Source organism: Coturnix japonica, unplaced genomic scaffold, assembly GCF_054131305.1.
Source record: "Coturnix japonica strain WE unplaced genomic scaffold, WE-NBRP24 Scf150, whole genome shotgun sequence".
NCBI classification, from domain to species: Eukaryota; Metazoa; Chordata; class Aves; order Galliformes; family Phasianidae; genus Coturnix; species Coturnix japonica.
Genome location: NW_028189053.1, coordinates 62,648 through 84,901, shown reverse-complemented (window position 1 = coordinate 84,901; position 22,254 = coordinate 62,648). Strand labels below are relative to the sequence as shown.

General features: G+C 54.0%; 1 protein-coding gene across 2 annotated transcripts; it reads left to right on the top strand.

The window, feature by feature from the left end:
* Positions 1–7,228: 7,228 nt before the first annotated feature.
* Positions 7,229–21,522, top strand: LOC146751076 (putative aarF domain-containing protein kinase 5). Of its 2 annotated transcripts, XM_085535679.1 has the most exons (5): positions 7,229–7,305; positions 13,427–13,491; positions 16,129–16,245; positions 17,128–17,203; positions 21,379–21,522. In XM_085535679.1, exons 1-5 carry the CDS (start codon positions 7,288–7,290, stop codon positions 21,505–21,507), a joined length of 405 nt encoding a protein of 134 aa, XP_085391805.1. In that variant the 5' UTR covers positions 7,229–7,287; the 3' UTR covers positions 21,508–21,522. The 2 variants fall into 2 exon arrangements, 1 of the variants encoding a protein (XP_085391805.1); XR_014941942.1 differs by lacking the exons at positions 17,128–17,203; positions 21,379–21,522 and adding an exon at positions 16,962–16,985.
* Positions 21,523–22,254: the final 732 nt, after the last annotated feature.

Below are 22,254 nucleotides of genomic sequence, written 5' to 3'. Positions count from 1 at the left end.
GGGGTAAAAGTGGGGCAGCAATGGGGCAGCTATGGGGTCGGAATGGGGCAGCAATGACCTGTACCCGCTATATGGGCTTATAATATATAATATATGGGGTTATATAGGGTATATGGGGTTATATGGGGTATATGGGGTTATATGGGGTATATGGGGTTATATGGGGTATATGGGGTTCTATAGGGTATATGGGGTTATATGGGGCATATGGGGTATATATAGGGTATATGGGGTTATATAGGGTATATGGGGTTATATGGGGTATATGGGGTTATATGGGGTATATGGGGTTATATGGGGTATATGGGGTTACATCGGGTATATGGGGTTATATGGGGTATATGGGGTTATATAGGGTATATGGGGTTATATGGGGTATATGGGGTTATATAGGGTATATGGGGTTATATAGGGTATATGGGGTTACATCGGGTATATGGGGTTATATAGGGTATATGGGGTTATATGGGGTATATGGGGTTATATAGGGTATATGGGGTTACATCGGGTATATGGGGTTATATAGGGTATATGGGGTTATATGGGGTATATGGGGTTATATGGGGTATATGGGGTTATATGGGGTATATGGGGTTACATCGGGTATATGGGGTTATATGGGGTATATGGGGTTATATAGGGTATATGGGGTTATATGGGGTATATGGGGTTATATAGGTTATATGGGGTTATATAGGGTATATGGGGTTATATGGGGTATATGGGGTTATATGGGGTATATGGGGTTATATGGGGTATATGGGGTTATATAGGGTATATGGGGTTACATCGGGTATATGGGGTTCTATAGGGTATATGGGGTTATATGGGGTTATATGGGGTTATATAGGGTATATGGGGTTATATAGGGTATATGGGGTTACATCGGGTATATGGGGTTCTATAGGGTATATGGGGTTATATGGGGTTATATGGGGTTCTATAGGGTATATGGGGTTATATAGGGTATATGGGGTTATATAGGGTATATGGGGTTACATCGGGTATATGGGGTTATATAGGGTATATGGGGTTATATGGGGTATATGGGGTTATATAGGGTATATGGGGTTACATCGGGTATATGGGGTTATATAGGGTATATGGGGTTATATGGGGTTATATGGGGTTCTATAGGGTATATGGGGTTCTATAGGGTATATGGGGTTATATGGGGCATATGGGGTATATATAGGGTATATGGGGTTATATAGGGTATATGGGGTTATATAGGGTATATGGGGTTACATCGGGTATATGGGGTTATATAGGGTATATGGGGTTATATGGGGTTATATGGGGTTATATAGGGTATATGGGGTTATATGGGGTATATGGGGTTATATGGGGTATATGGGGTTATATGGGGTATATGGGGTTATATAGGGTATATGGGGTTACATCGGGTATATGGGGTTACATCGGGTATATGGGGTTCTATAGGGTATATGGGGTTATATGGGGTATATGGGGTTACATCGGGTATATGGGGTTATATAGGGTATATGGGGTTACATCGGGTATATGGGGTTATATAGGGTATATGGGGTTACATCGGGTATATGGGGTTATATAGGGTATATGGGGTTATATGGGGTTATATGGGGTTATATGGGGTTATATGGGGTTATATGGGGTCATATGGGGTTATATGGGGTTATATGGGGTTATATGGGGTTATATGGGGTATATGGGGTTATATGGGGTATATGGGGTTATATGGGGTATATGGGGTTATATGGGGTATATGGGGTTCTATAGGGTATATGGGGTTTGTTGCGAGGCATTAAACTTGTTCTTTTGGGGTTACGCACTGTGTGTGAGTCCCGGTCACATCAATGGGGCCCTATGGGATCTATGGGGCTCAATGGGATCAATGGGAACCTATAGGATCAATGTGTCCCTATGGGATCAATGGGGTTCAGTGGGTCCCTATGGGATCAATGGGGCCCTATGGGATCAATGTGTCCCTATGGGATCAACGGCATCAATGGGAACAGTGGGATCAATGGGGCCCTATGGGATCAATGGAGCCCTATGGGATCAATGGGGCCCTATGGGATCAATGGGGCCCTATGGGATCAATGGAGCCCTATGGGATCAGTGGAGCCCTATGGGATCAATGAAGCCCTATGGGATCAATGGGGCCCTATGGGATCAATGGGGCCCTATGGGATCAATGGAGCCCTATGGGATCAGTGGGTCCCTATGGGGTCAATGGGGCCCTATGGGATCAATGGGGCCCTATGGGATCAATGGGGCCCTATGGGATCAATGGAGCCCTATGGGATCAGTGGGTCCCTATGGGGTCAATGGGGCCGTATGGGGTCAATGGGGCTCTATGGGATCAATGGGGCCCTATGGGATCAGTGGGGCCCTATGGGGTCAGTGGGGCACTATGGGATCAGTGGGGCTCTATGGGATCAATGGGGCCCTATGGGATCAATGGGGCCCTATGGGGTCAATGGGGCTCTATGGGATCAATGGGGCCCTATGGGATCAATGGGGCTCTATGGGATCAATGGGGCCCTATGGGGTCAATGGGGCTCTATGGGATCAATGGGGCCCTATGGGATCAATGGGGCCCTATGGGATCAATGGGGTCCTATGTGCCCTATGGGATCAATGGGTTAAATGAGGCCCTATGGGGCCCTATGGGATCAGTGGGCTCTATGGGATCAGTGGAGCCCTATGGGATCAATGGGGCCCTATGGGATCAATGGGACGCTATGAGATCAATGGGACCCTATGGGATCAATGGGGCCCTATGGGATCAAGGGGGCCCTATGGGATCAATGGGGCCCTATGGGATCAATGGGACCCTATGAGATCAATGGGACCCTATGGGATCAATGGGGCCCTATGGGATCAGTGGAGCACTATGGGATCAGTGGGTCCCTATGGGATCAATGGGGCCTTATTGGATCAAGGGGGCCCTATGGGATCAGTGGGGCCCTATTGGATCAATGGGGCCCTATGTGGCCTTATGGGATCAATGGGGCTCTATGGGATCAATGGGGCTCTATGGGATCAATGGGGCTCTATGGGGTCAGTGGGGCCCTATGGGATCAATGGGGCTCTATGGGATCAATGGGGCCCTATGGGATCAATGGGGCCCTATGGGATCAATGGGGCTCTATGGGGTCAATGGGGCCCTATGGGATCAATGGGGCCTATGGGGTCAATGGGGCTCAATGGGATCAGTGGGTCCCTATGGGATCAATGGGGCCCTATGGGGTCAATGGGGCTCTATGGGATCAATGGGGCCCTATGGGATCAATGGGGCCCTATGGGATCAATGGGGCCCTATGGGATCAGTGGGGCCCTATGTGCCCTATGGGATCAATGGGGCCTATGGGGTCAATGGGGCTCAATGGGATCAGTGGGTCCCTATGGGATCAATGGGGCCCTATGGGGTCAATGGGGCTCTATGGGATCAATGGGGCCCTATGGGATCAGTGGGCTCTATGGGATCAATGGGGTTCTATGGGATCAATGGGGCCCTATGGGGTCAATGGGTCCCTATAGGGCTCTATGGGATCAATGGGGCCCTATGGGATCAATGGGGCTCTATGGGGTCAATGGGGCCCTATGGGGTCAATGGGGCCCTATGGGATCAATGGGGCTCTATGGGATCAATGGGGCCCTATGGGGTCAATGGGGCTCTATGGGATCAATGGGGCCCTATGGGATCAGTGGGGCTCTATGGGATCAATGGGTCCCTATGGGGTCAATGGGGCCCTATGGGATCAATGGGTCCCTATAGGGTTCTATGGGATCAATGGGGCCCTATGGGGTCAATGGGGCTCTATGGGATCAATGGGGCCCTATGGGGTCAATGGGTCTCTATGGGATCAATGGGGCCCTATGGGATCAATGGGGCTCTATGGGGTCAATGGGGCCCTATGGGGTCAATGGGGCCCTATGGGATCAATGGGGCCCTATGGGATCAATTGGGCTCTATGGGGTCAATGGGGCCCTATGGGATCAATGGGGCCCTATGGGATCAATGGGGCTCTATGGGATCAATGGGGCCCTATGGGGTCAATGGGGCTCTATGGGATCAATGGGGCCCTATGGGGTCAATGGGGCTCTATGGGATCAATGGAGCCCTATGGAGTCAGTGGGGCTCTATGGGATCAATGGGGTCCTATGGAGCCCTATGGGATCAATGGGGCTCTATGGGATCAATGGGGCCCTATGGAGCCCTATGGGATCAATGGGGCCCTATGGGGTCAATGGGGCGCTATGGGGTCAATGGGGCCCTATGGGGTCAGTGGGGCTCTATGGGATCAATGGGTCCCTATGGGGTCAATGGGGCCCTATGGGATCAATGGGTCCCTATAGGGTTCTATGGGATCAATGGGGCCCTATGGGGTCAATGGGGCTCTATGGGATCAATGGGGCCCTATGGGGTCAATGGGGCTCTATGGGGTCAATGGGACCCTATGGGGTCAATGGGGCCCTATGGGATCAATGGGGCCCTATGGGATCAATGGGGCCCTATGGGGTCAATGGGGCTCAATGGGATCAATGGGGCCCTATGGGGTCAATGGGGCCCTATGGGGTCAATGGGGCTCTATGGGATCAATGGGGCTCTATGGGATCAATGGGGCCCTATGGGATCAATGGGGCTCTATGGGATCAATGGGGCCCTATGGAGCCCTATGGGATCAATGGGGCTCTATGGGATCAATGGGGCCCTATGGAGCCCTATGGGATCAATGGGGCCCTATGGGGTCAATGGGGCGCTATGGGGTCAATGGGGCTCTATGGGATCAATGGGGCCCTATGGGGTCAATGGGGCTCTATGGGATCAATGGGGCCCTATGGAGTCAGTGGGGCTCTATGGGATCAATGGGGCCCTATGGAGCCCTATGGGATCAATGGGGCTCTATGGGATCAATGGGGCCCTATGGGATCAATGGGGCTCTATGGGATCAATGGGGCCCTATGGGATCAATGGGGCTCTATGGGATCAATGGGGCCCTATGGGGTCAATGGGGCTCAATGGGATCAATGGGGCCCTATGGGGTCAGTGGGGCCCTATGGGATCAATGTGGCCCTATTGGATCAATGGGGCTCTACGGGATCAATGGGGCCCTATGGGGTCAATGGGGCCCTATGGGATCAATGGGGCCCTATGGAGCCCTATGGGATCAATGGGGCCCTATGGGATCAATGGGGCCCTATGGGGTCAATGGGGCTCTATGGGATCAATGGGGCTCTATGGGGTCAATGGGGCCCTATGGGATCAATGGGGCCCTATGGGGTCAGTGGGGCCCTATGGGATCAATGGGGCCCTATTGGATCAATGGGGCTCTACGGGATCAATGGGGCCCTATGGGATCAATGGGGCCCTATGGGATCAATGGGGCCCTATGGGGTCAATGGGTCCCTATAGGGCCCTATGGGATCAATGGGGCTCTATGGGGTCAATGGGGCCCTATGGGGTCAATGGGGCCCTATGGGATCAATGGGGCCCTATGGGATCAATGGGGCTCTATGGGATCAATGGGGCCCTATGGAGCCCTATGGGATCAATGGGGCTCTATGGGATCAATGGGGCCCTATGGGGTCAATGGGGCGCTATGGGGTCAATGGGGCCCTATGGGGTCAGTGGGGCTCTATGGGATCAATGGGTCCCTATGGGGTCAATGGGGCCCTATGGGATCAATGGGTCCCTATAGGGTTCTATGGGATCAATGGGGCCCTATGGGGTCAATGGGGCTCTATGGGATCAATGGGGCCCTATGGGGTCAATGGGGCTCTATGGGGTCAATGGGACCCTATGGGGTCAATGGGGCCCTATGGGATCAATGGGGCTCTATGGGATCAATGGGGCCCTATGGGGTCAATGGGGCCCTATGGGATCAATGGGGCCCTATGGGATCAATGGGGCTCAATGGGATCAATGGGGCCCTATGGGGTCAATGGGGCTCTATGGGATCAATGGGGCCCTATGGAGTCAGTGGGGCTCTATGGGATCAATGGGGCCCTATGGAGCCCTATGGGATCAATGGGGCTCTATGGGATCAATGGGGCCCTATGGGGTCAATGGGGCTCAATGGGATCAATGGGGCCCTATGGGGTCAGTGGGGCCCTATGGGATCAATGTGGCCCTATTGGATCAATGGGGCTCTACGGGATCAATGGGGCCCTATGGGGTCAATGGGGCCCTATGGGATCAATGGGGCCCTATGGAGCCCTATGGGATCAATGGGGCCCTATGGGATCAATGGGGCCCTGTGGGGTCAATGGGGCTCTATGGGATCAATGGGGCTCTATGGGGTCAATGGGGCCCTATGGGATCAATGGGGCCCTATGGGGTCAGTGGGGCCCTATGGGATCAATGGGGCCCTATTGGATCAATGGGGCTCTACGGGATCAATGGGGCTCTATGGGATCAATGGGGCCCTATGGGATCAATGGGGCCCTATGGGGTCAATGGGACTCTATGGGATCAATGGGGCCCTATGGGGTCAGTGGGGCCCTATGGGATCAATGGGGCCCTATGGGATCAATGTGGCCCTATTGGATCAATGGGGCCCTATGGGGTCAATGGGGCCCTATGGGATCAATGGGGCCCTATGGAGCCCTATGGGATCAATGGGTCCCTATGGGATCAATGTGGCCCTATTGGATCAATGGGGCCCTATGGGGTCAATGGGGCCCTATGGGATCAATGGGGCCCTATGGAGCCCTATGGGATCAATGGAGCCCTATGGGATCAATGGGGCTCTATGGGGTCAATGGGGCCCTATGGGGTCAATGGGGCCCTATGGGATCAGTGGGGCACTATGGGATCAATGGGGCTCTATGGGATCAATGGGACCCTATAGACTCAGTGGGGCCCTATGGGCTCACTGTGGCCCCCTTAGCTCTCATTAGCTTTAATTAACCTTAATTAACCTTCATTAATCCTTAATTACTTTAATCTTCCCCTCCCCCCCCTCCCCCATATGTCGGTCACGTGACTCGCCGCGTCCGGAGGTGACCCCGCGGCCACACAGTCACGTGATCCACCTTTGTGGGCGTGGCCAAGCGCGTTAACCCCGCCCCCTCGGCCCACTCCGTCCCTCAGCCAATCAGAGCGCGAGGCGGGAGCCATATGGGCGGGGCTTCGCGCCACGCTTCCACCCCTTCATTTTGACCAATCAGCGTTGAGATAGGCGGGACTACTTCGCCCTCCCACCAATCAGCTCTCGGCCCGCTCGCGGTTTGTGGGCGGGGCTTTGTGTGGTATCAGCCAATGGGAAGGAGCGGGGGGCGGAGCTTCGTGAGGACATGGGGCAGCGCGCGGCGGTGAGCGCGGGAAGGGGACCCCGAAACCCACCGGAAATACCCGAACCCCAACCGGAAGTACCCGAACCCCCAACCGGAAGTACCCGAACCCCCTACCCGGAAGTAGCCGATCCCTTCCGGAAATACCCGAACCCCCAAACCCGGAAGTTCCCGAGTTCAACCGAGGGTGGGGGGATGGGGGGGGTATGGGGCGGCTATAGGGCGGCTATAGGGCGGCTATAGGGCGGCTATGGGGCGGCTATGGGGTCTCTATGGAACCCTATGGGGTCTCTATGGGGTCCCTATGGGTCTCAACGGAACCCTATGGGGTCTCTATGGGGCGGCTGTGGGGTCTCAATGGAACCCTATGGGGTCTCTATGGGGCAGCTATGGGGTCTCTATGGGGTCCCTATGGGGCCCCTATGGGGTCTCTATGAGTCTCAATGGATCTCAATGGAACCCTATGGGGTCTCTATGGGGCGGCTATGGGGTCTCTATGGGGTCCCTATGGGGCCCCTATGGGTCTCAATGGAACCCTATGGGGCAGCTATGGGGCGGCTATGGGGTCTCTATGGGGTCTCTATGGGGTCCCTATGGGTCTCAATGGAACCCTATGGGGTCTCTATGGGGCGGCTATGGAGTCTCTATGGAACCCTATGGGGTCTCTATGGGGCGGCTGTGGGGTCTCTATGGAACCCTATGGGGCAGCTATGGGGCGGCTATGGGGTCTCTATGGGGTCCCTATGGGGTCCCTATGGGTCTCAATGGAACCCTATGGGGTCTCTATAGGGCGGCTATAGGGCTGTTATGGGGTCCCTATGGGTCTCAATGGAACCCTATGGGGTCTCTATGGGGCGGCTGTGGGGTCTCTATGGAACCCTATGGGGTCTCTATGGGGCAGCTATGGGGTCTCTATGGGGTCCCTGTGGGGTCCCTATGGGGTCTCTATAGGGTCTCTATGGGGTCCCTATGAGTCTCAATGGATCTCAATGGAACCCTATGGGGTCTCTATGGGGCGCCTATGGGGTCTCTATGGGGTCCCTATGGGGTCCCTATGGGTCTCAATGGAACCCTATGGGGCAGCTATGGGGCGGCTATGGGGTCTCTATGGGGTCCCTGTGGGGTCCCTATGGGTCTCAATGGAACCCTATGGGTTCTCTATGGGGTCCCTATGGGGTCCCTATGGGGTCTCTATAGGGTCTCTATGGGGTCCCTATGAGTCTCAATGGATCTCAATGGAACCCTATGGGGTCTCTATGGGGCGGCTATGGGGTCTCTATGGAACCCTATGGGGTCTCTATGGGGCGGCTATGGGGTCTCTATGGAACCCTATGGGGTCTCTATGGGGCGGCTATGGGGTCTCTATGGGGTCCCTATGGGTCTCAATGGAACCCTATGGGGCAGCTATGGGGCGGCTATGGGGTCTCTATGGGGTCCCTATGGGGTCCCTATGGGTCTCAATGGAACCCTATGGGGTCTCTATGGGGCGGCTATGGGGTCTCTATGGGGTCCATATGGGTCTCAATGGATCTCAATGGAACCCTATGGGGTCTCTATGGAACCCTATGGGGTCTCTATAGGGCGGCTATAGGGCTGTTATGGGGTCCCTATGGGTCTCAATGGAACCCTATGGGGTCTCTATGGGGTCCCTATGGGGTCCCTATGGGGTCTCTATGGGGCAGCTATGGGGCTGTGGTGGGGGTCCCTATGGGGTGGGGCTATAGGGCGGCTATGGGGTCTCTATGGGGTCCCTATGGGTCTCAATGGATCTCAATGGAACCCTATGGGGTCTCTATGGGGCGGCTATGGGGTCTCTATGGGGTCCCTATGGGTCTCAATGGAACCCTATGGGGTCTATATGGGGCGGCTGTGGGGTCTCTATGGAACCCTATGGGGTCTCTATGGGGCGGCTGTGGGGTCTCTATGGAACCCTATGGGGTCTCTATGGGGCGGCTGTGGGGTCTCTATGGAACCCTATGGGGTCTCTATGGGGCAGCTATGGGGTCTCTATGGGGTCCCTATGGGGTCCCTATGGGGTCTCTATAGGGTCTCTATGGGGTCCCTATGAGTCTCAATGGATCTCAATGGAACCCTATGGGGTCTCTATGGGGCGGCTATGGGGTCCCTATGGGGTCCCTATGGGTCTCAATGGAACCCTATGGGGCAGCTATGGGGCGGCTATGGGGTCTCTATGGGGTCTCTATGGGTCTCAATGGAACCCTATGGGGTCTCTATGGGGCGGCTGTGGGGTCTCTATGGAACCCTATGGGGTCTCTATGGGGCGGCTGTGGGGTATCTATGGAACCCTATGGGGTCTCTATGGGGCAGCTATGGGGTCTCTATGGGGTCCCTATGGGGTCCCTATGGGGTCTCTATAGGGTCTCTATGGGGTCCCTATGAGTCTCAATGGATCTCAATGGAACCCTATGGGGTCTCTATGGGGCGGCTGTGGGGTCTCTATGGAACCCGATGGGGTCTCTATGGGGCGGCTATGGGGTCTCTATGGGGTCCCTATGGGGTCCCTATGGGTCTCAATGGAACCCTATGGGGCAGCTATGGGGCGGCTATGGGGTCTCTATGGGGTCCCTATGGGTCTCAATGGAACCCTATGGGGTCTCTATGGGGCGGCTATGGGGTCTCTATGGGGTCCCTATGGGTCTCAATGGAACCCTATGGGGTCTCTATGGGGCGGCTATGGGGTCTCTATGGGGTCCCTATGGGTCTCAATGGATCTCAATGGAACCCTATGGGGCAGCTATGGGGCGGCTATTGGGTCTCTATGGAACCCTATGGGGTCTCTATAGGGCGGCTATAGGGCTGTTATGGGGTCCCTATGGGTCTCAATGGAACCCTATGGGGTCTCTATGGGGTCCCTATGGGGTCCCTATGGGGTCTCTATGGGGCAGCTATGGGGCTGTGGTGGGGGTCCCTATGGGGTGGGGCTATAGGGCGGCTATGGGTTCTCTATGGGGTCCCTATGAGTCTCAATGGATCTCAATGGATCCCTATGGGGTCTCTATGGGGCAGCTATGGGGTTTCTATGGGGTCCCTATGGGGTCCCTATGGGTCTCAATGGAACCCTATGGGGCAGCTATGGGGCGGCTATGGGGTCTCTATGGGGTCTCTATGGGTCTCAATGGAACCCTATGGGGTCTCTATGGGGTCCCTATGGGGCAGCTATGGGGTCTCTATGGGGTCTCTATGGGGTCCCTATGGGTCTCAATGGACCTCAGTGGAACCTTATGGGGTCTCTATGGGGCAGCTATGGGGTCCATATGGGTCTCAATGGAACCCTATGGGTCTCTATGGGGTCTTTATGGGGTCTCTAAGGGGTCCCTATGGGGCCCCTATGAGGTCTCTGTGGGTCTCAGTGGAACCCTATGGGGTCTCTATGGGGCAGCTATGGGGTCTCTATGGGGTCCCTGTGGGGTCCCTATGGGTCTCAATGGAAACCTATGGGGTCTCTATGGGGCAGCTATGGGGTCTCAATGGATCTCAATGGAACCCTATGGGGTCTCTATGGGGCGGCTGTGGGGTCTCTATGGAACCCTATGGGGTCTCTATAGGGCGGCTATAGGGCTGTTATGGGGTCCCTATGGGTCTCAATGGAACCCTATGGGGTCTCTATGGGGCGGCTATGGGGTCTCTATGGAACCCTATGGGGTCTCTATGGGGCGGCTGTGGGGTCTCTATGGAACCCTATGGGGTCTCTATGGGGCGGCTGTGGGGTCTCTATGGAACCCTATGGGGTCTCTATGGGGCAGCTATGGGGTCTCTATGGGGTCCCTATGGGGTCCCTATGGGGTCTCTATAGGGTCTCTATGGGGTCCCTATGAGTCTCAATGGATCTCAATGGAACCCTATGGGGTCTCTATGGGGCGGCTGTGGGGTCTCTATGGAACCCTATGGGGTCTCTATAGGGCGGCTATAGGGCTGTTATGGGGTCCCTATGGATCTCAATGGAACCCTATGGGGTCTCTATGGGGTCCCTATGGGGTCCCTATGGGGTCTCTATGGGGCAGCTATGGGGCTGTGGTGGGGGTCCCTATGGGGTGGGGCTATAGGGCGGCTATGGGGTCTCAATGGGGTCCCTATGAGTCTCAATGGATCTCAATGGATCCCTATGGGGTCTCTATGGGGCAGCTATGGGGTCTCTATAGGGTCCCTATGGGTCTCAATGGAACCCTATGGGGTCTCTATTGGGCTGCTATGGGGTCTCTATGGAACCCTATGGGGTCTCTATAGGGCGGCTATAGGGCTGTTATGGGGTCCCTATGGGTCTCAATGGAACCCTATGGGGTCTCTATGGGGTCTCTATGGGGTCCCTATGGTGTCTCTATGTAACCCTATGGGGTCTCTATGGGGCGGCTATGGGGCTGTTATGGGGTCCCTATGGGTCTCAATGGAACCCTATGGGGTCTCTATGGGGTCCCTATGGGGTCTCTATAGGGTCTCAATGGATCTCAATGGAACCCTATGGGGTCTCTATGGGTCTCTATGGTTTTCAATGGGACGCTATGGGGACTCTTATGGGGCAGCTATGGGGCTGTGGTGGGGGTCCCTATGGGGTGGGGCTATAGGGCGGCTATGGGGCGGCTATAGGGCGGCTATGGGGTCTCTATGGGGTCTCTATGGGGTCTCTATGGGGTCCCTATGGGTCTCAATGGAACCCTATGGGGCAGCTATGGGGCGGCTATGGGGTCTCTATGGGGTCCCTATGGGTCTCAATGGAACCCTATGGGGTCTCTATGGGGCGGCTATGGGGTCTCTATGGGGTCCATATGGGTCTCAATGGATCTCAATGGAACCCTATGGGGTCTCTATGGGGCAGCTATGGGGTCTCTATGGGGTCCCTATGGGTCTCAGTGGATCTCAATGGAACCCTATGGGGTCTCTATGGGGTCCCTATGGGTCTCAATGGAACCCTATGGGGTCTCTATGGGGCAGCTATGGGGTCCCTATGGGTCTCAATGGAATCCTATGGGGTCTCTATGGGGCAGCTATGGGGTCCCTATGGGTCTCAATGGAACCCTATGGGGTCTCCTATGGGGCAGCTATGGGGTCCCTATGGGTCTCAATGGATCTCAGTGGAACCCTATGGGGTCTCTATGGGGCGGCTATGGGGCTGCTTATGGGGCTGTTGTGGGGTAGCTATAGGGCGGCTATGGGGTTGTGGTGGAGGTCCCTATGGGGCTGCTATGGGGCTGTTTTGGGGTGAGACAGTAGGGCTGGTTATGGGGCAGCTATGGGGCAGCTTATGGGGCATCTATGGGGCTGCCTGTAGGGCTGGCTATGGGGCAGTTATGGGGTTTCCTATAGGGCTGGCTATGGGGCAGCTATGAAGCTGCTTATGGGGCAGCTATGGGGCTGCCTGTAGGGCTGGCTATGGGGCTGCCTGTAGGGCTGCCTTTAGGGCTGGCTATGGGGCAGCTATGGGGCTGCTTATGGGGCAGCTATGGGGCTGCCTGTAGGGCTGGCTTTGCTATGGGGCAGAGCTATGGGGTGGCTGTGGGATGAGCTCTGAGACTGCTGTGGGGCGGCTATGGGGCTGTCAGCTATGGGGCAGGGCTGTTGGGACCCTATGGGTCCATCTATGGGTCCATCTATGTGTCCATCTATGGGTCCCGCTATGGGTCCATCTATGGGTCCCACTATGGGTCCATCTATGGGTCCATCTATGGGTCCATCTATGGGTCCATCTATGGGTCCCGCTATGGGTCCATCTATGGGTCCCGCTATGGGTCCATCTATGGGTCCATCTATGGGTCCATCTATGGGTCCATCTGTGGGTCCCGCTATGGGTCCATCTATGTGTCCATCTATGGGTTCATCTATGGGTCCATCTATGGGTCCCGCTATGGGTCCATCTATGGGTCCATCTATGGGTTGCGCTATGGGTCCATCTATGGGTCCATCTATGGGTCCATCTATGTGTCCATCTACGGGTCCATCTATGGGTCCTGCTATAGGTCCATCTACGGGTCCATCTATGGGGTGTGTTGGTCCCCTATATCTGTTCCCATTATCCCTATATCTGTTCCCATTATCCCTATATCTGTTCCCATTATCCCTATATCTGTTCCCATTATCCCCTATACGTTCCATTATCCCCTATATCTGTTCCCATTATCCCCTATTCCAGGTGCTCCGATGGCGCCCCCCAGTGGCCGAAGTGACGCAGCGCAGCGGGAGGAGACGCTATGGCAGGTATATGGGTCTCTATGGGTCCCTATGGGTCTCTATGGGTCCCTATGGGTCTCTATGGGTCTCTATGGGTCCCTATGGGTCTCTATGGGACTCTATGGGTCTCTATGGGTCTCTATGGGTCTCTATGGGTCTCTATGGGTTTCTATGGGTCTCTATTGGTCCCTATGGGTCTCTATGGGTCCTTAATGGGTCTCTATGGGTCTCTATGGGTCTCTATGGGTTTCTATGGGTCTCTATTGGTCCCTATGGGTCTCTATGGGTCTCTATGGGTCTCTATGGGTCTCTATGGGTCTCTATGGGTCTCTATGGGTTTCTATGGGTCTCTATTGGTCCCTATGGGTCTCTATGGGTCCCTATGGGTCTCTATGGGTCTCTATGGGTCTCTATGGGTCTCTATGGGTCTCTATGGGTTTCTATGGGTCTCTATTGGTCCCTATGGGTCTCTATGGGTCTCTATGGGTTTCTATGGGTCTCTATTAGTCCCTATGGGTCTCTATGGGTCTCTATGGGTCTCTATGGGTCTCTATGGGTCTCTATGGGTCTCTATGGGTTTCTATGGGTCTCTATTGGTCCCTATGGGTCTCTATGGGTCCCTATGGGTCCCTATGGGTCTCTATGTGTCTCTATGGGTCTCTATGGGCCTCTATTGGTCCCTATGAGTCTCTATGGGTCCCTATGGGTCTCTATGGGCCTCTATTGGTCCCTATGGGTCCCTGTGGGTCCCTATGGGTCTCTATGGGTTTCTATGGGTCTCTATTAGTCCCTATGGGTTTCAATGGGTCTCTATGGGTCTCTATGGGTCTCTATGGGTCTCTATGGGTCTCTATGGGTCTCTATGGGTCCCTATGGGTCCCTATGGGTCTCTATTGGTCCCTATGGGTCTCTATGGGTCCCTATGGGTCCCTATGGGTCCCTATGGGTCTCTATGTGTCTCTATGGGTCTCTATGGGCCTCTATTGGTCCCTATGGGTCTCTATGGGTCCCTATGGGTCTCTATGGGCCTCTATTGGTCCCTATGGGTCCCTGTGGGTCCCTATGGGTCTCTATGGGTCTCTATGGGTCTCTATGGGTCCCTATGGGTCCCTATGGGTCTCTATGGGTCTCTATGGGTCTCTATGGGTCTCTATGGGTCTCTATGGGTCTCTATGGGTTTCTATGGGTCTCTATTGGTCCCTATGGGTCTCTATTGGTCCCTATGGGTCTCTATGGGTCCCTATGGGTCTCTATGGGTCTCTATGGGTCTCTATGGGTCTCTATGGGTTTCTATGGGTCTCTATTGGTCCCTATGGGTCTCTATGGGTCTCTATGGGTTTCTATGGGTCTCTATTAGTCCCTATGGGTCTCTATGGGTCTCTATGGGTCTCTATGGGTTTCTATGGGTCTCTATGGGTCTCTATGGGTCTCTATGGGTCTCTATGGGTTTCTATGGGTCTCTATTGGTCCCTATGGGTCTCTATGGGTCCCTATGGGTCCCTATGGGTCCCTATGGGTCTCTATGTGTCTCTATGGGTCTCTATGGGCCTCTATTGGTCCCTATGAGTCTCTATGGGTCCCTATGGGTCTCTATGGGCCTCTATTGGTCCCTATGGGTCCCTGTGGGTCCCTATGGGTCTCTATGGGTTTCTATGGGTCTCTATTAGTCCCTATGGGTTTCTATGGGTCTCTATGGGTCTCTATGGGTCTCTATGGGTCTCTATGGGTCTCTATGGGTCTCTATTGGTCCCTATGGGTCTCTATGGGTCCCTATGGGTCTCTATTGGTCCCTATGGGTCCCTATGGGTCCCTATGGGTCCCTATGGGTCTCTATGTGTCTCTATGGGTCTCTATGGGCCTCTATTGGTCCCTATGGGTCTCTATGGGTCCCTATGGGTCTCTATGGGCCTCTATTGGTCCCTATGGGTCCCTGTGGGTCCCTATGGGTCTCTATGGGTCTCTATGGGTCTCTATGGGTCCCTATGGGTCTCTATGGGGTCCCTATGGGTCCCTATGGGTCCCTATGGGTCCCTATGGGTCTCTATGGGTCCCTATGGGTCTCTATGGGTCTCTATGGGTCCCTATGTGTCTCTATGGGTCTCTATGGGTCTCTATGGGTCTCTATGGGTCCCTATGGGTCTCTATGGGTCTCTATGGGTCCCTGTGGGTCTCTGTGGGTCTCTATGTGTCTCTATGGGTCTCTATGGGTCGCTATGGGTCGCTATGGGTCGCTATGGGTCTCTGTGGGTCTCTATGGGTCTCTATGGGTCTCTATTGGTCCCTATGGGTCTCTGTGGGTCTCTAGGGGTCTCTATGTGTCTCTATGTGTCTCTATGGGTCCCTATGGGTCCCTATGGGTCCCTATGGGTCCCTATGGGTCTCTATGGGTCTCTATGGGTCTCTATGGGTCCCTATGGGTCTCTATGGGACTCTATGGGTCTCTATGGTCTCTATGGGTCTCTATGGGTCCCTATGGGTCCCTATGGGTCTCTATGGGTCCCTATGGGTCTCTATGGGTCTCTATGGGTCCCTATGGGTCTCTATGGGTCCCTATGGGTCTCTATGGGTCCCTATGGGTCCCTATGGGTCCCTATGGGTCCCTATGGGTCTCTATGGGTCTCTATGGGTCCCTATGGGTCTCTATGGGTCTCTATGTGTCTCCAGGCTCCCCGTGCTCCTCCCTCTGTTCCTGGCTGTTCCCGCTGGCTGTTACTTCGGATCCTCCCCCCCCCGACGACGGAGGATGCGGCTGATCATGGGGGGGGTGGGGAGATTCACCAGGTGGGTTATATGGGGTGATATGGGGTTATATGGGGTGATATGGGGTTATATGGGGTGATATGGGGTTCTATGGGGTTATATGGGGTGATATGGGGTTATATGGGATTATATGGGGTTATATGGGGTGATATGGGGTTATATGGGGTGATATGGGGTTCTATGGGGTTATATGGGGTGATATGGGGTTATATGGGATTATATGGGGTTATATGGGGTGATATGGGGTTATATGGGGTGATATGGGGTTATGATGGGGTTATATGGGGTGATATGGGGTTATATGGGGTGATATGGGGTTATATGGGGTGATATGGGGTTATATGGGGTGATATGGGGTGATATGGGGTTATATGGGGTGATATGGGGTTATATGGGGTGATATGGGGTTATATGGGGTTATATGGGGTTATATGGGGTGATATGGGGTTATATGGGTTATATGGGGTTATATGGGGTTATATGGGTTTATATGGGGTCATATGGGGTTCTATGGGATATATGGGATATATGGGGTTCTATGGGGTTCTATGGGGTTCTATGGGGTTCTATGGGGGTATATGGGGTATATGGGGTTACATGGGGTTATATGGGTTCTATGGGGTTCTATGGGGTTATATGGGGTTATATGGGGCATAATGGGTTTATATAGGGTTACATGGGGTCATATGGGGTTCTATGGGTTATATGGGATCTATGGGGCTGTGTGTGCCCCACAGGTCGCTGTCGGTCGGGATGGGGTTATATGGGGTTATATGGGGTTATATGTGGTTATATGGAATTATATGGGATTCTATGGGGCATAATGGGGTTCTATGGGCATAATGGGGTTCTATGGGGTTCTATGGGTTCTATGGGATCTATGGGGCTGTGTGTGCCCCACAGGTCGCTGTCGGTCGGGATGTGGATCTCCATCGATTACTGGTGGACCCAACACGTGGAGCTGTGGGGCGTCGAGGAGGTGGGGGGGGGGACGGAGGGAGGGGGGTGGGAGTGGGGTTGGGGTGGGCTCCATGGGGTCTATGGGGTCTGAATGGGCCCTATGGGGCTCTATGGGGTCTGTGTGTGCCCTATGGGTCCCTATGGGGTCTGTATGTGCCGTATGGGTCCCTATGGGGTCTGTATGTGCCGTATGGGTCCCTATGGGGTCTGTATGTGCCGTATGGGTCCCTATGGGGTCTGTACGTGCCCTATGGGTCCGTATGGGGTCTGTGTGTGTCCTATGGGGCTCTATGGGGCACTATGGGGTCTGTGTGTGTCCTATGGGGCTCTATGGGGCACTATGGGGTCTGTGTGTGTCCTATGGGCTCTATGTATCTATATGGGGTCTGTATGTGCCCTATGGGCTCTATGGGGCACTATGGGGTCTGTATGTGCCCTATGGGCTCTATGGGGCTCTATGGGGTCTGTATGTGCCCTATGGGCTCTATGGGGCACTATGGGGTCTGTGTGTGTCCTATGGGCTCTATGTATCTATATGGGGTCTGTATGTGCCCTATGGGCTCTATGGGGCACTATGGGGTCTGTATGTGCCCTATGGGCTCTATGGGGCTCTATGGGGTCTGTATGTGCCCTATGGGCTCTATGGGGCTCTATGGGGTCTGTATGTGCCCTATGGGCTCTATGGGTCCCTATGGGGTCTGTACGTGCCCTATGGGTCCGTATGGGGTCTGTGTGTGTCCTATGGGGCTCTATGGGGCACTATGGGGTCTGTATGTGCCCTATGGGCTCTATGTATCTATATGGGGTCTGTATGTGCCCTATGGGCTCTATGTATCTATATGGGGTCTGTATGTGCCCTATGGGCTCTATGGGGTCTGTATGTGCCCTATGGGGTCTGTATGTGCCCTATGGGCTCTATGGGGCTCTATGGGTCCCTATGGGGTCTGTACGTGCCCTATATGCTCTATGGATCCCTATAGGGTCTTTATGGCTCTATGGGGCTCTATAGGTCCCTATGGTGTCTGTATGTGCCCTATATGCCCTATGTATCCCTATGGGGTCTGTACGTGCCCTGTGGGTCACTATGGGGTTTGTATGTGCCCTATATGCCCTATGGATCCCTATGGGGTTTGTATGTGCCCTATATGCCCTATGGATCCCTATGGGGTTTGTATGTGCCCTATATGCCCTATGGATCCCTATGGGGTCCGTATGTGCCCTATATGCCCTATGGATCCCTATGGGGTCCGTATGTGCCCTATATGCCCTATGGATCCCTATGGGGTCCGTATGTGCCCTATATGCTCTGTGGGGTCTGTACGTGCCCTATGGGTCACTATGGGGTCTGTATGTGCTCTATATGCTCTATGTGTTCCTATGGGGTCTGTATGTACCCTATGGGTTCTATGGGATCTGTATGTGCCCTATATGCCCTATGTGTCCCTATGGGGTCTGTATGTACCGTATGGGTCCCTATGGGGTCTGTATGTGCCCTATGTCTCCCTATGGGTCTCTATGTGCCCTATGGGTTCTATGGGGCTGTATGGTGTCTGTATGTGTCCTATGTGCCCTATGGCTCCCTATGGGGTCTGTATGTGCCCTATGGGTTCCTATGGGTCTGTATGTGCCCTATGGGTCCCAATGGGTTCTGTACGTGCCCTATACGCCCTATGGATCCCTATAGGGTCTGTATGTGCCCTATGGGTTCTATGGGGCTGTATGGTGTCTGTATGTGTCCTATGTGCCCTATGGCTCCCTATGGGGTCTGTATGTGCCCTATGGGTCCCTATGGGTTCTGTATGTGCCCTATGGGTCCCTATGGGGTCTGTATGTGCCCTATACACCCTATGGATCCCTATAGGGTCTGTATGTGCCCTATGGGTACCTATGGGGTCTGTATGTGCCCTATGGTTCCCTATGGGTCTGTATGTGCCCTATGGGGCTCTATAGGTTCCTATGGGTTCTGTACGTGCCCTATACGCCCTATGGATCCCTATAGGGTCTGTATGTGCCCTATGGTTCCCTATGGGTCTGTATGTACCCTATGGTTCCCTATGGGTCTGTATGTGCCCTATGGGCCTCTATAGGTTCCTATGGGTTCTGTATGTGCCCTATACCCCCTATGGATCCCTATAGGGTCTGTATGTGCCCTATGGTTCCCTATGGGTCTGTATGTGCCCTATGGGTCTGTATGTACCCTATGGGCTCTATGGGGCTCTATGGGGCTCTATAGGTCCCTATAGGGTCTATATGTGCCCTATACCCCCTATGGGTCCCTATAGGGTCTCTGTGGGGCTCTATAGGTCCCTGTAAGGTCTATATGTGCCCTATACGCCCTATGGGTCCCTATAGGGTCTCTATGGGCTCTATGGGGCTCTATAGGTCCCTATGGGGTTTTTATGTGCCCTATGGGTCCCTATGGGGTCTGTATGTACCCTATGGGCTCTATGGGGCTCTATGGGTCCCTATGGGGTCTGTATGTGCCCTATGGGGCTCTATAGGTCCCTATAAGGTCTATATGTGCCCTATACGCCCTATGGGTCCCTATAGGGTCTCTGTGGGGCTCTATAGGTCCCTATAAGGTCTATATGTGCCCTATACGCCCTATGGGTCCCTATAGGGTCTCTATGGGCTCTATGGGGCTCTATGGCTCCCTATGGGGTCTGTATGTGCCCTATGGGGCTCTATAGGTCCCTATAAGGTCTATATGTGCCCTATATGCCCTATGGGTCCCTATAGGGTCTCTATGGGGCTCTATAGGTCCCTATGGGGACTATATGTGCCCTATACCCCCTATGGGTCCCTATAGGGTCTCTATGGGCTCTATGGGGCTCTATAGGTCCCTATGGGGTTTTTATGTGCCCTATGGGTCCCTATGGGGTCTGTATGTACCCTATGGGCTCTATGGGGCTCTATGGGTACCTATGGGTCCCTATGGGGTCTGTATGTGCCCTATATGCCCTATGGGTCTGTATGGGGTCTGTATGTGCCCTATGGGTCCCTATGGGGTCTGTATGTGCCCTATATGCCCTATGGATCCCTATAGGGTCTCTATATAGGTCTATACAGGTCCCTATAGGGTCTGTATGTGCCCTATGGTTCCCTATGGGTCTGTATGTGCCCTATGGTTCCCTATGGGTCTGTATGTGCCCTATGGGGCTCTATAGGTTCCTATGGGTTCTGTACGTGCCCTATACGCCCTATGGATCCCTATAGGGTCTGTATGTGCCCTATGGTTCCCTATGGGTCTGTATGTGCCCTATGGTTCCCTATGGGTCTGTATGTGCCCTATGGGGCTCTATAGGTTCCTATGGGTTCTGTACGTGCCCTATACGCCCTATGGATCCCTATAGGGTCTGTATGTGCCCTATGGTTCCCTATGGGTCTGTATGTGCCCTATGGTTCCCTATGGGTCTGTATGTGCCCTATGGGGCTCTATAGGTTCCTATGGGTTCTGTACGTGCCCTATACGCCCTATGGATCCCTATAGGGTCTGTATGTGCCCTATGGTTCCCTATGGGTCTGTATGTGCCCTATGGTTCCCTATGGGTCTGTATGTGCCCTATGGGGCTCTATAGGTTCCTATGGGTTCTGTACGTGCCCTATACGCCCTATGGATCCCTATAGGGTCTGTATGTGCCCTATGGTTCCCTATGGGTCTGTATGTGCCCTATGGTTCCCTATGGGTCTGTATGTGCCCTATGGGGCTCTATAGGTTCCTATGGGTTCTGTACGTGCCCTATACGCCCTATGGATCCCTATAGGGTCTGTATGTGCCCTATGGTTCCCTATGGGTCTGTATGTGCCCTATGGTTCCCTATGGGTCTGTATGTGCCCTATGGGGCTCTATAGGTTCCTATGGGTTCTGTACGTGCCCTATACGCCCTATGGATCCCTATAGGGTCTGTATGTGCCCTATGGTTCCCTATGGGTCTGTATGTGCCCTATGGTTCCCTATGGGTCTGTATGTGCCCTATGGGGCTCTATAGGTTCCTATGGGTTCTGTACGTGCCCTATACGCCCTATGGATCCCTATAGGGTCTGTATGTGCCCTATGGTTCCCTATGGGTCTGTATGTACCCTATGGTTCCCTATGGGTCTGTATGTGCCCTATGGGGCTCTATAGGCTCCTATAGGGTCTATACGTGCCCTATACCCCCTATGGATCCCTATAGGGTCTCTGTCTGTCTATAGGGCAGCGCAGCGTTCGAGGCGGCGATGTCGCGGTGCCACGAGCGCGGTGCGGAGCGTCTCCTGCAGGGGGCGCTACGGAACGGGGGGCTGTGCCCTATGGGCTCTATGGGGCTCTATGGGTCCCTATAAGGTCTATATGTGCCCTATACGCCCTATGGGTCCCTATTGGGTCTGTATGTGCCCTATGGGTCCCTATGGGGTCTGTATGTGCCCTATGGGTCTGTATGTACCCTATGGGCTCTATGGGGCTCTATGGGGCTCTATAGGTCCCTATAGGGTCTATATGTGCCCTATACCCCCTATGGGTCCCTATAGGGTCTCTGTGGGGCTCTATAGGTCCCTGTAAGGTCTATATGTGCCCTATACGCCCTATGGGTCCCTATAGGGTCTCTATGGGCTCTATGGGGCTCTATAGGTCCCTATGGGGTTTTTATGTGCCCTATGGGTCCCTATGGGGTCTGTATGTACCCTATGGGCTCTATGGGGCTCTATGGGTACCTATGGGTCCCTATGGGGTCTGTATGTGCCCTATATGCCCTATGGGTCTGTATGGGGTCTGTATGTGCCCTATGGGTCCCTATGGGGTCTGTATGTGCCCTATATGCCCTATGGATCCCTATAGGGTCTCTATGGGGCTCTATAGGTCCCTATAGGGTCTGTATGTGCCCTATGGTTCCCTATGGGTCTGTATGTGCCCTATGGTTCCCTATGGGTCTGTATGTGCCCTATGGTTCCCTATGGGTCTGTATGTGCCCTATGGGGCTCTATAGGTTCCTATGGGTTCTGTACGTGCCCTATACGCCCTATGGATCCCTATAGGGTCTGTATGTGCCCTATGGTTCCCTATGGGTCTGTATGTGCCCTATGGTTCCCTAT

Bases quoted from the DNA above. Each gene is read 5' to 3' on its own strand.
- LOC146751076 (XM_085535679.1), top strand. The intron at 13,492-16,128 runs GTATATGGGTCT...ATGTGTCTCCAG, and splicing joins GGGAGGAGACGCTATGGCAG to GCTCCCCGTGCTCCTCCCTC. The intron at 17,204-21,378 runs GTGGGGGGGGGG...GTCTGTCTATAG, and splicing joins AGCTGTGGGGCGTCGAGGAG to GGCAGCGCAGCGTTCGAGGC.